This window comes from Balaenoptera physalus (assembly GCF_965194825.1).
Source record: "Balaenoptera physalus genome assembly, chromosome: 9".
NCBI classification, from domain to species: Eukaryota; Metazoa; Chordata; class Mammalia; order Artiodactyla; family Balaenopteridae; genus Balaenoptera; species Balaenoptera physalus.
Window position 1 is genome coordinate 9376325 of NC_138888.1, and position 16686 is coordinate 9393010.

General features: G+C 40.2%; 1 protein-coding gene and 1 long non-coding RNA gene across 5 annotated transcripts in view; both read left to right on the forward strand.

Moving 5' to 3' along the window:
• LOC309667302 overlaps positions 1-16686 on the forward strand; it is a 247793-nt gene that overhangs the window by 105015 nt on the left and 126092 nt on the right. The window lies entirely within an intron of this gene.
• Positions 1-16686, forward strand: part of SERAC1 (serine active site containing 1) — an 82032-nt gene that overhangs the window by 47355 nt on the left and 17991 nt on the right. For all 4 annotated transcript variants that reach the window (XR_014267659.1, XM_082475566.1, XM_082475567.1 and 1 more), the window contains 4 exons: positions 446-567; positions 1572-1700; positions 11550-11663; positions 13496-13658. Coding sequence is in view for 3 of the 4 variants with exons in the window: in XM_082475566.1 (XP_082331692.1) it covers positions 446-567; positions 1572-1700; positions 11550-11663; positions 13496-13658 (528 nt within the window). In the remaining variant the exon portion in view is untranslated. The remainder of the gene's footprint in view (positions 1-445; positions 568-1571; positions 1701-11549; positions 11664-13495; positions 13659-16686) is intronic.

Below are 16686 nucleotides of genomic sequence, written 5' to 3' on the forward strand. Positions count from 1 at the left end.
AAAACAAAGGACTACTGTCTGGAACCTCAGATTATTCATGGGCTTCATGGAATGCCAAAGCACCATACAGGTACCAGGGGACGACAGATTTAAACGGAACTCACCTTTTTTGAGTAGTGATCAAAATAGCTTTTGGATGATGGAATTTTTTTTTTTTTAAGGACAAGTTAAATTGGTTCTGACCTATCAGTTTTCACGTTTGAGGTTTATTTTTTTCAAAAAGGTTGGTTTGATTGTGATATATCTAGATATATGTTGAGAATTATGAGATCAGTCATGGAAATGTTGGATATTCAGCTTACTGGTATTGTAAATGCAGTTGCAGTTAAAAAAAAACTTGGGAAATTTTGAATTACAAACTTGTAGTTTAAAAGTTAAGTTGGTCATTTAACCTTTGAAACAACCATAAGCTAATTTGGGTGCTCGCAATATACTTTTACAATAGATTACCAGTATAGGATAATTGCTCAAGCCTGTGATCTGAGAACTCTTATTGGTCTGGCACGAAGCAAAGAGAGTGATCTTCGCTTCTTTCTCCGCCCACCTCCTTTACCATCTTTAAAAGAAGTAAGTAAATAAAATAATCCAGTGAGTAAAAAATGTTTAATATATCATCTTCGCTTTGGGTGCAAAATAACCATTCAAAAAGAAGTTTGTTGGCTACTTGTCACAAGCAGGTAAACTAGGGTGTAAACCTGCAATTGTAGTTTCCATTCCAAGATTCCTTGATTCCACAGGAGGTGCTCTTTCTCCTAAATTATTTTCCCCTATGTGGAGTTGGGAGTCTCTATACACCAGAGGGTGGCTTCTTAGCATATCAGCATCCATAAATTGGTCCTTTGTTCTAAGGTTGCTACAGAACAGTTTTTCTCAACCTCAACACTACTGACATTTTGGGCCAAATAATTCTTTGTTGTTGGAAGCTGTTCTGTACACTGTAGTAGCATCCCTGGCATCTACTCATTGGATGACAGTAGCACCCCCGTGTTGTAACAACCAAAAATGTCTCAGATATTGCTGAATATTTCCTGGGCTGCAAAACAGTCTCTGGAGAACTACTACATATAGATATTAATGTACTAATATACATGGATATTAACTGTTAACTAGTAATATAGATATTAGAGCATGTTCCTTGAGCACTTTTCTCAGACTTTTCTAGAAAATGAAAATCTGAAAACTTGCAATCCGTCTTTGAAAAATAGAAAAACAAATTATTCTAGATATTAGTTATTAGAAAAAAATCAGATAGGAACAAGTTCTGCATATTAAAAAGCCAGCTTTAGTTAGAAAGAATGTAATAATTCATTTTGAGTCAAGATGTGAAGTAGCCTATGAGGTGAACATCTTGAGCTATGCTTTGCAATAGGTCTTTCAGATTGAGTTAGCAGACATTAAAGTATAGAATTCAACATTAAATGATTCTCTACTTACCAGGGTGGTGACTGTTTTCAAGACTAAAAGCACTGATTTACCTCTCCTGTTTTGTTTTGGCTTTGATTCTTTGGGTACTTTTTGTTATACTCAATTGTTGAGTTTAATTATGAAGAATTTCTTTTCCTTTATTTCAGGATTCTTCCATTGAAGAAGAGCTCAGACAGTTGCTGGCTTCTTTACCTCAAACAGACCTAGATGAGTGTATCCAGTATTTTACATCTTTGGCTCTGAGTGAAAGCAGTCAAAGTCTAGCTGCTCAGAAGGTTAGCTAATTTATTCATTCAGTAAATATTTTTGAGTGCCCACTTTTCCAAGATATTGTGCCAGGGGCTCGCACTTAGAACTTCAGAATAGGCATTCATCCATGAACTGAATAAACATACTGATTCCTGGTTGTGTGTCACACAATGGGCTAGGTGTTTAGGATAATGGGGAGACAGGTAAATAAACAAAGTCACAGAGTGTGTAAGAGAGATACAGGTTACCCCAAGAGCCCATCACTCTGTCTAAAAGACCATTTTAAAAAGGCTTCATAGGAAGTACTCTGAAGTTGCATCTTGAAGAATGAATAGTAACTGGCAAGGCTTTAAAATATTACCTCTATGTTGGTGATGCCTAAATTCAATATCTCTAGCCCTGTGTTCTCATCTGAGCTCTAGATTTGAATATTCAACCTCCTTCTTGACGTCTCTACTTGGATGTGTAATAGGCAACCCAACTTTACATGCCAAACTCACCCACCCTCTGCAAAGCTCTTCCTCCTCGAGTCTTTTTCATTTCGGTGGAGGGCAGAGCACCCACCTAGTTGCTTAAGCTGAAGCCTAGGAATTCTTGATTCCTTTCTTCCAGGTTCACCTAATCAGCAGTTACTGTGAGCTGCTCCTTCAAGTATACCTTGAATCCCTTTGTCTCACCACCTTCACTGTAGCCGCTTACTCCTGGCCACCATCATCTCTTCTTCGTAGTGTCCTGTTCTTTCATCTTGCTTTCTCTTCTTCCTTTCACTTAAAAATAATTTTAGAGTCTCTTTCACAGTCTTTTATTATTTCAGTTTATTGGGGGTTAATTCCTGTTTGTGGTGGCACAGACTCCCCCTTATGTTATATTGTAGATTAACATGTGTTAATCATTTTTACTGTGAGCTTATCTTTAGCCAGATTGATTGTTTTCTATGGGAGTCCCAAGCACCTCAGATTCTAAATTTATCTCTACAGCGCAGTTTTTGTGTTTGCTTCTTTTGGATACCCTAGGAGTTCACTGTTAGGGACTAGTTTTTTATGTTGATTCCTTAGTTTGGAATTTCTGTAGCACATAGGTAGTATAAATTCAGATATATCTATGGATGGCAGAGTCCTAGAATTGTGATTTCTCACTCAAAGCCCCAAGCAGAAACAGGCTTCTTGTTGCTTTCATGGGCTGCTGGGCAGAGTTTTTCTAGACTCTCTTACAGACAAGGAGGCAATCTTTCCAAGGTTCTGCCTTTATATAGGGATCTCAAATCTAGCTCCCATAGAATGTGAGACTCAAAACCACATCCTCTGCACTGAACAAGTGTTAAAAGCCCATCCTGAGGTGCCTGCAGGAATTTTACATCATCAGCTATGTGTTTATCGCTTCTGCTGAATGTTCTGTTTTCAATTCTAGCACCCAAGGGTTTCCCTTTATTTATTTTTATTTTCTTTAGAGCTTGACTTTGTTTTATTTTATTTTATTTTTTTAAAGATTTATTTATTGTTTTATTTATTTTCGGCTGCATCGGGTCTTAGTTGCGGCACGCGGGTTCTTCGTTGAGGCATGCAGGATCTCTCATTGAGGTGCATGGGCTTCTTCTCTAGTCGTGGCGTGCGGGTTTTCTCTTCTCTGGTTGTGGCATGTAGGCTCCAGGGCACATGGGCTCTGTAGTTTATGGCATGTAGGCTCTAGTTGAGGCACATGAGCTCAGTAGTTGTGGCACGCGGGCTTAGTTGCACCGCAGCATGTGGGATCTTAGTTCCTTGACCAGGGATCGAACCCGTGTTCCCTGCATTGTAAGGCAGATTCTTTACCACTGGATCACCAGGGAAGTCCCTGAGCTTGACTTTGTTTTAAAATAGCTTTTGTTATATTTTATTAAACATGTTTGTCATGGGAGGTGTTCACCATGTCAACTAAAGAAAAACACACAACCTAAAGTTGTGAGTTAAGTTTTATTCGGGGCACCTTACTTAGGACTGTAGCCCAGGAAACAGCGTCTCATATAACTCTGAGGAACTGCTCCAGAGAGGTAAGGGAGGAGCCAGAAATACTGAGTTTTTGTTGGAAAAAAAAGCCACGTAGTTGAACATCATAGATGACTGCTAATCACAGAGAACGCACATCTCAAGTTAATGATTTTATGTAGGGGAAGATGCAAGAGTCTGGGCTCTCTGAAATTATTCCTTAGGTATGTACCTTAACTATCTAGGGCCAGTATCGAGCACAGAATGTTTCACGTTTCCCTCCTCCTGAATTCCCCTCAGGCACACAGCGGGTGGGGGTGCTGCCGTGGCTGAAGGCTTGATGGTGGGTGCCATTGTTTGTTTTCTGTAATGGCAGGCTACGTTCTTTGTTCACAACTGGAAGCCAAGTTCACCATCTTGCTGGATCCAGAAAGCTTCCTTATCGTGTCTCCATCACCTCTGTGAGCTACAGACACCACATCAACCTCTAGCCTCCAATTTACCTCTCCAGTTCTGTGTCCTCACAGCAGCCAGAGGGATGTTTTTAAAAACACAAGTTAGATCCAGTCATACTCCTGCTTGAAGCCCTCCAAATGGCTACCCATTACATGTTAAATCTGAGCCCTTTACTTTTTGTGATCCAGGCATGGACTGGCCCTTGTTTACTGGTGTGCCTGCCCCTGGGGGTGGTGAGAAGATTGAGAGGAAGGTGCCACTAGGCACAGTTACAGAGTGTAAACTTTGTTTGGTGGCAAGGAGTCTGAAAACTGAAGGAAACCATGCACTAGATGAGGAGGGCACAGTGTCTGCGGTGTCCTTAGAGCTCAGAGTGCTCCACGGGGAAGCTCCACTCCTTTGGAATAAGGCTGCCTTCAGACGGGAAAAGGCGCCCCTTCTGATGGAGGTGTTGGTGTTCTCTCCCCACATCTCTTACTCCCATTGACTAGATGTGAATACCCGGCAGACAACTACCCGCACATGGCAGAGGGCTGCTGAGTGAATCAGAGCAGCGTCCTAGGCGTAGCATCCTAAGCAGACTCCCATCCCGGCCCGCCCGACGGCGATTACTGAATGCCATTATTCTGGTGGTATCATTTCAGCAAGACTTTTGTCTTCGTAAAATATCTCTTACATCTCTAAGAGAAATCAAAACAAATTATAATCACTATTACTATAATAACTAATCAACTCATTGAGGAGATAGTATTTTATATCCTTTTACCAAGTGAATTGCCAACTAAAAATTGGCACTCGCCATCTGCCTCCACAAGGATTAAGTCACTGGCCACTGCAGCCACTGACCATCAACGCACCCTGAAAGGAGTTCAGGGTGGAGATCGGGAATGAGGTGCTCGGTGCTCTGGGAAAAACTGGCAGGACAGGCCTTCAGAGAGTTAGACATTTTCAGGAGAAGATTTTATGAGCCCAAGTTCTTGCATCTCCTCATATCTAGAAAAGCACTGAAATCGTTAGTGGTGACAACTGCTCCTCGTGACGAGCAGCAAGCCCCTGCCAAAACGTGTGCTTGACAGCACATCCCCCCTTCTCTAAAATCGTACATAATACTGACCTTTCCCCCTGACCTCTTCGGGGCAGTTCCTCCGAGCTGTCTGAGACGCTGTCTCCCTGGGCTATAGTCCTCATTTTGCCCCAAATAAAACTTAACTCACAACTCTCACGTTGTTCATTTTTTTCAGTCAACAGAATGATTTGTCTTTTCCTCACCTCTGTTTTTATGAGAAATTAGGGACATATCAGTAGATATGACTTCTCTAGTGTACTTTTTATAATTTCTCCGTTCGACCACGTCTTGGAGTCGCTCCAGTGAAGTGTAGTCATTGCTTTCCTTTTGACGCTCAGAGCGCCACTGCCTGGCCACCAGAACCTGTTCCTTAGGCTGACCTCATTATCCTTTTAAATTCCATCCCCAAGGTGGCTGTGAGAGCACCTTTGTCTTCTGAGAGTAAGATGTCCCCGGCTCTTCGTGATGCTCCTGCCCTACAACGAGCGCCAGCTGCTCCTGCAAGGCGTCCCACCCACTGCCCTCTCCCACTGCCGTCACTCACTTCTGTCCTCGCTCCTGTGCCAGAGCTCCTGGAACCTGGCCTGATGTTCCTCATTTTCAGCACAGAAGATGTTCTGCTCATTACTATTCAGTTACCATCCCTCTGCCTTTTGTAGTGTTCTGTCACCTTCTACAGTGTTTCCTTACCTTTTGCTAAGTGAAGAGGAGAGTGGTTGAATACACTATGCCACTTCTTTTCTGCCCAGAAGTCATGGCCTCAGCCTGCAGTTTAAAGAAGGAGCACATCTTTAGTTAGTTTAATATTGAAATAAATATTTAATTTCAGTTCTGAGGTCCCATCTCATCAAATCAGTAAGCAACTCCATCGTAGTTCCTCTTACTTCCCCACCCCCTCCCCAGTTTAGTCAGGCTCTGGATTTTTTTATATGCCAGTAAGTTGGGGATGAAGGAGTGGGAGGAGCATGCATCTGGTTTTTAGTGATCTGATCAGTTTATGACAGACCTGCCCCGTGATGATCCCCAGGCTCCCTTCAGGTGGGGTGAGCTGCTTCTGTACCAAACTGCTCACGTGAAGAGCCTCCTCTGGGCTTCAGCAGATAGCCTACAGTTATGATCGGGTTTAGAGCAGGGCTTCTTAACCTCTGTACACCCGAAGGTGCATCCCTTTGGTGATTTGGTAAAGTCTATGAACTCATTTCTAGATGCATAAAATACAGTTCATAGCATTACATGGGAAACCAATTATACTGAAATACTGTTATCAAAATAAAAAATTTGTGACATAATATATGTACTTCAATTTCAAACTTAAAGAATTGCAACAACAATACATTTCACTAGATTTGCCAGTGATTCATATTTTATCCCACTTGTTTTATCATTCCGCATTTACTCTCCCTCTTTCTATAGATATATTTTTATATGTCTATTTACACACATTTGCTGTTTCCACCCTGAACCTTTTGAGAGTTAGACGCAGTGTCGATTTTAGGTCACCAGTGTGAGAATGTGCAGTTGGCGTGCAAAGGAACGATGAGCATAACGTTCTTTTCAGGTAGCTGCAGCAAGTGATGCGTGGTGGGGAAATAGCTGCACTTTCTGTTGTTGAGAGTCACACAGACTGCTGCTGTTACTGTGGTTTATTGTCTATGTTTATAATTGAATACAGTGAAAAATTTTAGTTAAGTGTTAGGAAAATAAAGATGTAATTTTTTCCCAGCCAAGCTTACATCCTCTCTCCCCTGAATTCTATCTACCCAGACCCTTAAGGATGACCTGGGTTATAAACTCATGCTTTAGAATGGACGTCATTTACGCCCAGTTAGTTTGCACAAGTTGCAGAGCTCTAAGGTTTTAACTTTTTATGAAGAAACACAGAGATTAGCTCTCACACATATTAAAACAAAGGGACCCACAACCACAACTAGAAGCAGTATCAGAATTCCCCATCCTCCCTGCTCCCCACCCACCCTGGCAATGATTTGCTTTCCCTCCTTTTATTCTTTCTGTTCATTGGGAGAACTGGGTCAGTGAGAGTGAAAGCACTTCTCCCACATCTGTCACCTACTCCCACATCTAAAGCCTTGGTAGCTCTCCAAGATCTGCCTGGGAATTTGTTGACTGCAGTTCTGGTGGGAGGCCTGGGGACAGGCTGGGGTGGTCTTTGGTCTTCTACTATCCCAGATATTACTATCAAGATCGCTCCTTCTTTGATGTCAGGATCCGGGTTTCAGTCTTGTTTTGGTTTTTGTTACCATCTGGACACTCCCCATCAGTCAGCTTGTCTCCAGTTTCAACATCTGTTACAGGACCTCAGGTGAATGTGACCTAGAGCCTAAGGATGCAACCAGGGATGCAGAAGTTTAGACATTTTAGATTGTGATTTCTTTTTGATCTAATGTGGCAAACTGCCTGGAGCCAAGAGAACAGTGGGTATGGTGCATTGAAATGATTTCCCATCATAAAGCTTTTGTGGTCTTGGCTAAGGACAATCCAGCTAAAAGCTTGCATTTCTAGTATTACATCTTCCCTTGTAATTTCCCAAAGTCTCTCTGAAATCAGCTAAGCCATTAAGGTCTGAAGTCCTTGCATCAAGACACTTCTAACATCCATCTGCATAAGTATAGCAATGGGTTGTGATTGAGAGGAAGATGCCAATAGATGGGGTTTAAGGATGGGAGATTTCTTTAATGCCAGAGGATTTGGAAACCTACAGAGATGCTTACACAAAACAGGAGACTATGCAGCTTGCTTTCAGAGGGAAGGACAGGCTTCCAAGGTCCTGCAAGTTCCTCATGATGTACAGCTGCGCAGATCAAGGATTCCTTCTGTTGGGATGAACCCATCATTGTCATCTGCGAACTCCCTGTACCTTCCCTCCTTCCGACTTTGGTTATGGGTAAATCTGCTCATCAAGTGTAAGTAACAGAGACAAAGCAAACCCAGCTCATTTCTAAGTGTTTGTAGGAGAATAGATAATTATTTTCAGACATTGCATCTCTTAGCAGGCCTCTCAGCGTCAGCTTGCCTGACTCTGTTTCTTTACCACCTTTCTGACCCTCCCCTCCCCTCCCTCCCTCATGCACACTGTGCTCCAGCCACACTGGCCCTTTCTTTCCATTCCTTAAACTTGCTCATTGTGTATCTACTTGTGTTCCCTCTGCCTGGACTGCTTTGCCACCAGCTTGTCACATGGCTGCCTCCTTCTTGTCCTTCAGATCTCTGCTTGTTAGCTCCTTCCTCTTTATCTCAAATGTTTATTGCATTTATTGCCCTTCATAACACTTTTCCCATTCTGTAATTATTTTATATATTTATTTGCTTGCTTATTTCTGTTTTTCTCTTCTGTTTTTCTCTTTCTTCTTCTGATTTCTCTTATAATCTCCCCAGTACCAAGTACAGTACCTCAGACACAACATGCTCTCAATAAATATTTATTGAATAATGAATGGATGAATCATGACATTGCTAAAAGAGCCAGCTGTACACAAACTTATATATACTTAAATAACAACTGGCATATTTCTGTTGTGAATCAGAGCATTTTTGTATCACAAAGAAAAAATAGAGATAGCTCTAAGGGTTATGTTTAATTGGAAGGTAGATTATATGGTAAGAAAATACCTATTATGTATTAAATTATTTGGCTGGTATAAACCTGTTGAAATGCATTTGAAAAATACCACGTTAACTCATAGTAATTTTGTGTCTCTGAGTATCATAATAAGAAAATGATACGTAAAAAGCTTTGTTATACACCTATAATTAATATATAATATGGGTATAAGTTCTTTTACTAACTTGATTAGTTGACATTTCCTTTTATGCTTTTATTATTATTGTCTCCTTTTAATTTTTATGCCTTACCCATTATTATTATTTTTAACATTGTCACTCTCTCCACCTCTTCCTATGGATTTCTTGGATCCTTAAGAAATTGTTTTTCAGTATATCTTAATCCAGTGATAAAGAAGCAGTACCCATGTATATTTACTTTTGTGTTAAGAGTTAGAAAATACTTTGTATGACCACACTATGAATTTATACATTTTATTTATTCCTTTTTGCTTGTGCTTCTTACTGCCACACAATTTGCCAGTTCATAAATAACTTAAAGCTTTGCCAACAAGGATAAAATTGGAACTGCACTCTTATATCCCACTTTAAAAATGATCAAGAAAAATGAAAATCCTGGATCGTTTTTCTCTTCCTTGGAACATTTAGGTTGGAAAGAGGTCAGATGAGTTGAAGGTGTGATGTGAGGAGAGGGGTTTGGGGGGGGCAGGTTGTGGTGGTTGGTTTTTAAGAAACATTCCCACCCCCCGCAGCTCACCAGTGCACCCTCTACCCTCGTCTCTGCTGCAGGAGGCAACGACTGTCAATGAGTTACTCCTTCCCAAGCCTCCATTTATTTTATTTGTTTATTTTTAAATTTTATTTATTTATTTTTGCTGCGTTGGGTCTTTGTTGCTGCACGCGGGCTTTCTCTAGTTGCGGCGAGCAGGGGCTACTCTTCGTGGCGGTGCGGTGGCTTCTTTTATTGAGGAGCACAGGATCTAGGCGTGCAGGTTTCAGTAGTTGTGGCTCGTGGGCTCTAGAGCGCAGGCTCAGTACTTGTGGCCCACGGGTTTAGTTGCTCCGTGGCATGTGGGATCTTCCTGGACCAGGGCTCGAGCCCATGTCCCCTGCATTGGCAGACGGATTCTTAACCGCTGCACCACCAGGGAAGCCCCCAATCCTCCATTTAAATAGCATGAATCTTTGAGATCCAAGCATGTTTAAACTCAGAAAAAAAGAAGATTATTACATCAGAGAAGACAGCATGAATAAGAATTATAGAGTGGCCAAACATTTTGAACATTTACTAGGTTTACTGAACCATGAACCCTATAAATTAACTCAGAATGCAGAAACTTATGGACTGGTATTTCCTACAGGAAACACTGGGCTTTATATATACATTTTTGAAAGACACTACCTTGTAGTTGTCCTCTTTTGCCAGCAGGTGGTCTGTGTGCACACGATTAAGACCCCTAGTTCAAATACAAAGCGCTTCAAAAGAAGATACAGTAATAAATCTTCCTTGTATCTCCCCACCCCAATATACACATGTAGTTAACACACTTTTTTACACAAATGGTAGCATATGGTACACATTCTTCTGCTCCTTTTTCTCACCTAAGGGTTTATCTTAGAGACTGATGTATATCAATATATGAAGAGACTCACATAGCATTCCATTGTATAATTGCACCATCCTTTATTTAACCAACCCCCTATTGAAGTACATTAGGGAGCTTCAATCTTTTGTTCTTACAAACAAAGCTGCAATGAACAAACTTGTACCTGTATCACTTTGCCAGTGTGTGAGTGTCCTGTAGGATAAATTGTTGAAGGGCATGGGCACTTGTAATTTTGACAGCTGTCGCTAAATTGTCCTCCATAGAAGTAGCCCGTTTCATATTACCAGCAGCAGGGTAATGAGAATGTCTATTTCCCCACCTGTCTGATAGATGTAAAATATCCTTTCTTATCTATTTTAGAGGCATTATATTTCTTTTCCTAAGAACTGTTTATGACTGTTGCTCATTTTTCCATAGCCTTGTTGGTATTTATTTTCTCACTGATTTGTAGGAGATTATTGCATGTTACTGATCTGTGGTAACAGTTGAAATTTTCTTTTCCCCATTTATTCTTATAATATATTTTAATATCTATTAAGACTAGTCCCCACTACTCTTCTGTTTCATAATTTTCCTAACTCTTCTGTTTATTCTTCCATGTGAACTTGAATTTCAATTTAAGAAGAATTAAAAGCTCTCTCTCTTGTTTTTCTGGCCGCGCCGCGCGGCCAGGGACTGAACCCGACCAGGGACTGAGCCCAAGCCATGGCAGCAAAAGCACCGAGTCCTAACCACTGGACCGCCAGGGAATTCCGCTTTTTTTTTTTTTAATTAAAAGCTCTCTGATCATTGTTATCATTGTCTTTATTCTAAATTTTTCCAGTAATGCCTTTTCTCTTATTTTGATTGATAGATTTTTAAGTAGACTCAACTGGCATAATCTGACACTAGAACATTATTTGTTCGGCTCTGGGCTTTTCTTACTGGGTAAAGATTTATGTGTTAGTCTCTGTACTTTCAGATAAGAGGACACAGAGGAAAGAATTGAGAAAATCTCAAAGATTGCTCTCTTCTAAGAATAATTCCATATGTTTTCTAGTCTAGCAACAGTTTGCATAATGAAAGTTCCCTGTAAGTTTCCAGAATATTTTGAGTCTTACATATTAGTTCTTTCTAATACTGTATATAGTACAGAGATTTTTTTTTTGTCAAAAAGAAAATATTAGACACTTTTTTCACTAAGAATTTTAATTATCTCACTTTCAGGGTGGTTTATGGTGTTTTGGAGGAAATGGACTTCCTTATGCTGAAAGTTTTGGAGAAGTTCCTTCTGCTACAGTGGAAATGTTCTGTTTGGAAGCTTTAGTAAAACATTCTGAGGTAATTTACATTTTCAAAATATGGTTTACTTTTTATGATCACATTGAAAAAATTATACATGTTGGTTCATTCAAGGGAAGTAATTCTCATTTTTTATAAAAGAAAAAAAAGCTTTTCGCTTGTTTTTAAAGTTCTGCTTTTTTCTCAATTGTCAGAATTGATAATCATGATTTAGCACCAATACATGAATTTCACTTTTGCTAAGTATTTCTAAAAATGGATTTAATCTTGATTGCACATAAAGCAACCTGTTGTCTAAATATGGCATTTACCTTTGTGTTATGCTGTCTTGCATTACCTTTCTCAGGTAATTTTTACAAATAATATTACCAGGGAGTTAATTTCCAGTAAAATATCGGTGAAAGATGTGTTAAGATAGAAAAAAAGTAAATACTTGGAAAAAGTATTTACTTGACCGTAGTCTTGATTTTTAACCATAGCATACATATGTCAATGATTTAAAAATTTTTTTGGCATTGTGACAACTTTTCTAACATGATCATAGTTTGATTTTAAAAAGAAAAAAGCAACAAACTTTGTGGTGCTCAAACATTAGTGCATAAAAATCATCCAGGAAGCATGTTAAAAATGCACATTCCTGCTCACCTCTAGCAATTGTAATTTAGTAGATGTGAGGTGGAGTCCAGGAGTTTGCATTTGTAACAGGCATCCCTGGTGAGGCCGATGTAGTTGGTTGATCCCACATCATGAGAAACACCATCCTAGAGGTTCTAAACGCTCCAGTTTAATTGGGAACCATTAGACATGGCACAAAAACATGGTGCTTTCTGGTCATCTCAGTTCCCACGGGTGGAATTAGGAATTGAGCACAAAGCAGAGTCATTAGTGTGGTAACACACTAAAAAGGGAATGTGGGAAAGTAAGCTTGATTTTTTGTGACTTATGACTGATTTCTGAAACAATAGGTGCATCTGCAGTAGAATGTCCAGTGCATGGAATGTAATAGTTACCTTTCCAGAAACTTCTCAACATATTACATATCTCACTTGATATATGTCTAAAAGGCATACTTTTAAAATGCATATAAAATGTCGTAAAATTTAATAAAAATTTAGAGAGTGAAAATCATTGCATATACATGACATGATATCACATAAGTGATAAAACTAAGTGCTGGGGAGAGGCAAGCCTGTGCTGGTGACCTTGGCAGACTGTAATGGCTTGTTGGTCAGTTATGTCACCTTACCTTAATGTATATATTTCCTTTGGCTTTCTTTTATCTTTTCTCCATTAAAAATTCACATCCCTCTTTCTTTCTTTTTAATTTTTACTTGATCTTCCTCTTTAAAAAAAAATTCCAACTCTTGAATTTTAGGAGAGCCTCATAGCTGTGGGCTTGTGTGGGGTAGTGTGTAGGGCCACAGATGTTGCTTATCTCTATCTGGGAGTTCTTGTAGGCAGAAGCAAAATCTGCCACTTACACAGGGGGATTATTTCCTGTTATCAGGTGGCACATTTCTCAAGGGTAGAGAACCTTTTAAGGTGGTTTCAAGCCAATCAAAGTATCAGTATAAATTGAACCAATTCTGTAATAACGACATTGTGGTTACATCCAACCAAGAACTAAGCAGAATAACTTTAAGAATAAAAATGTCACGAGTCCTAGTGGCCTTAATTTTTCAGTGATTTTAAAGCACTTCCCACACAGATAGGGGTTTGCTTATTTATTTGAGCTGAGCTGAGAGTTTTGGGGCGTCTCTCTGGGTCTCTTCCTTGAGCAGGAGCCACCTGGCTGCCCACCAGCATGCTGTGTCACCTGGTTAGTGAATTTGTGCAACATAAAGTGAGCTTTCATTAATTTATTGTGCTAGATTCCCACACATTGTGATAAAATTGAAGCAAATGGAGGCTTACAACTACTGCAGAAGCTGTACCAACTTCACAAGGACTGTCCTAACGTACAGAGAAATATAATGCGTATCCTTGGAAATATGGCTTTGAATGAACATCTTCATTCTACTATAGTTCGCTCAGGTAACAACTTTACATACTGAGTATTTTGGATCCAGTCCTTTGTTCTTCTCCCACCTCCACCCCTCATTCATGCTACGCTAATTTTTCAGTAGGCTTAAGACTTTGCTTAGGGTTAGTTTTGGGTCCTTAGAGCATGTCATTTTAGAAGGGCAAGGAATTGCTTGAGATGTGCATAGTCCACACCTAAGATAATCAGTGTGTGGACAGTCACAGGAGAGCAGTTTTTGCCATGATGACCATCTGATTGTTTATATTATCTTTTATATGATCTGGTTAACCAAGAGGCATAGTAAGACTGAAAAGAAGTCCACTGTATAATTGATTTTCCCCCTCGCAACTAATAAACCACCTGTGGGGAGTACTTTAGATGAAAATTCCTGCCTGATCCAATCTTTTTTTTTTTTTTTTTTTAAGAAATTCACGTTCTTTTATTTATTTATTTATTTATTTATGACTGTGTTGGGTCTTCGTTTCTCTGCGAGGGCTTTCTTTAGTTGTGGCAAGTGGGGACCACTCTTCATCGCGGTGCACGGGCCTCTCACCATCGCGGCCTCTCTTGTTGCGGAGCACAGGCTCCAGACACGCAGGCTCAGTAATTGTGGCTCACGGGCCCAGTTGCTCCGCGGCATGTGGGATCTTCCCAGACCAGGGCTCGAACCCGTGTCCCCTGCATTGGCAGGCAGATTCTCAACCACTGCACCACCAGGGAAGCCCTGATCCAGCCTTTATCATGATTGTTGCACAATGATGATTTTCCAGCTGCAGCATCCCTTCCTCGTTTACTTTTCAGCGTTTGGCATTCTACTGTAAGCAAGAGCTCTTCCCTCTCACTCCTTCCTTCTCTCTTTCCTTCCTTTTTTTCCTCTCCTCCCTCCTTTCCTTCCTTTTTTCCCTCTCCTCCCTCCTTTCCTTCTCTCTCCCTCCCTCCCTATCAGTATGGGCACATGTTTTCCTGTTTTTTAATAGTTTACAACTTATTACTGTACTTAATAATTTGATGCCAGATTGTCTCAGCTCTGGTTAGTAGGAGCCCGGCAAACTGGCTCCTGTGTCCTTTGATATGCCCACATCATTTTGGGAGGCATTCCTTACTTTCCAGTTTAACAAGATGTTCTAGGCTCATTTCTTCAAAGAATCCTATTTCCTTTTAGTAGAGAATGATTTTTAGAGACCAAGATCTGGGTACTGTCTAGATGTGCTTATTGCTCCTGGGGTGTCTTTGCTTCTGGGCTCAGTGGAAAAAGCAGGGTGATATATACAAATATATGTACACATATACACAAATAAATATACATACCTATGTGCACATATACATGTATATGTTCAACAATATTTATTAGAAACGATGAATTTACATTTTTTTCTTGTATCGCTCTCTGTTTTTTGGTTTTTTTTGAATTTACATTTAAGAGTGTCTTGATCAGCAGAAGTTTTTAACTTGCTGAAATCTGATTCTGGGATCAGCAGACTTTTCTATAAAGGACCACTTACTGTATTGGTTTAATGTTCCTCTTTTTTTTATAGATTATTAAGGTAGAAACTTCGATCACTTGATTTTAACCTTTTTTCTTGTTTCAGTTAATCTATTGCTGTGTAACAGACCACCCTAAAACTCACTGGTTAAAACAGTAGTCATGTATTTTGTTCATGAATCTGAAAGTGGGGCAAGATTCAGTAGGGAGGGCCTTTATGTGCTATATGCAGCATCAGCTGGGCAGCTCAGCTGTGTGATGGAGGATACATTTTGAAGATTGCTTGCGCACATGGCTTGCAAATCGGTACTGGTTCTCAGCTGGGAGCTCAGCCGGGGCTGGGGGCATTGGCTTCTTTCAACACTCGCCTTGGGCTTCCTTAAAGCCTGATGGCTGGGTTCCAGGGGCAGATGTTCCAAGAGAGAGACAGGTATAAGCTCTTTTGCCTTTTATGATCAAGCACTGGAAGTAGGTTTTGCCATAATTTATTGATTAAAAGTTAGTCACTAAGGCTAGCTCATATTTGAGAAGGGATTTAGAAGGGGTTTAGACCCATCACCGCTTTAAAGATTTTTTTTTTTGATGTGGACTATTTTTAAATTTATTTATTTATTTATTTATGGCTGTGTTGGGTCTTTGTTTCTGTGCGAGGGCTTTCTCTAGTTGTGGCAAGTGGGGGCCACTCTTCATCGTGGTGCACGGGCCTCTCACTATCGCAGCCTCTCTTGTTGCGGAGCACAGGCTCCAGATGCGCAGGCTCAGTAGTTGTGGCTCACGGGCCCAGTTGCTCCGCGGCATGTGGGATCTTCCCAGACCGGGGCTCGAACCCGTGTCCCCTGCATTGGCAGGCAGACTCTCAACCACTGCGCCACCAGGGAAGCCCTACAGTTATTTTCTAATATAGGTATTTAGAGCTGTAAATTTCCTCTAACCTGCTTTAGATGCATCCCTCAAATTTTGGATATATTGTATTTTCATCATTATTCAGTTTGAAATATCTTCTAATTTCCCTTATGATTTTTTCTTTGTCTCATGGGTTACTTAAAAGTGTGCTGCGTAACTTACAACTATTAATGGCTTTCTAGATATCGTATGTCTTTGATTTCTAGTTTAATATTCCATGCATTCAAAGAACACACCCTGTAAGATTTTAGTTTTTGGAAATTTGACACTTATTTGATGGGCCATTTTATGGTCTATCTTGGTGGATGTTCTGTGTGCACATGAAACGAAGGAATATTCTGTAGTTGTTGGATGAAGTGTTTTATACATAACAGTTAAACCAAGTTGGTTGATCGTATTATTCAAATCTTCTCCAGATCTTTACCGAGTTTTGTCTAGTTTTATGAATTACTGAGACGTGTTAAATTCTTCAACTGTGATTGTGAATTTGTTTCTCCCTTTAGTTCTATCAGATTTTTCTTCCTGGTGAATTGTTCTTTTTGTATTATTAAGTATTGTCTCTATCACTGGTAATACTCCTTTTCTTCAAGTCTGCTTTGTCAGGTATTAAAATAGCCACACTGGCTTTTTTTTTATGCTTGCTGTTTGCATTG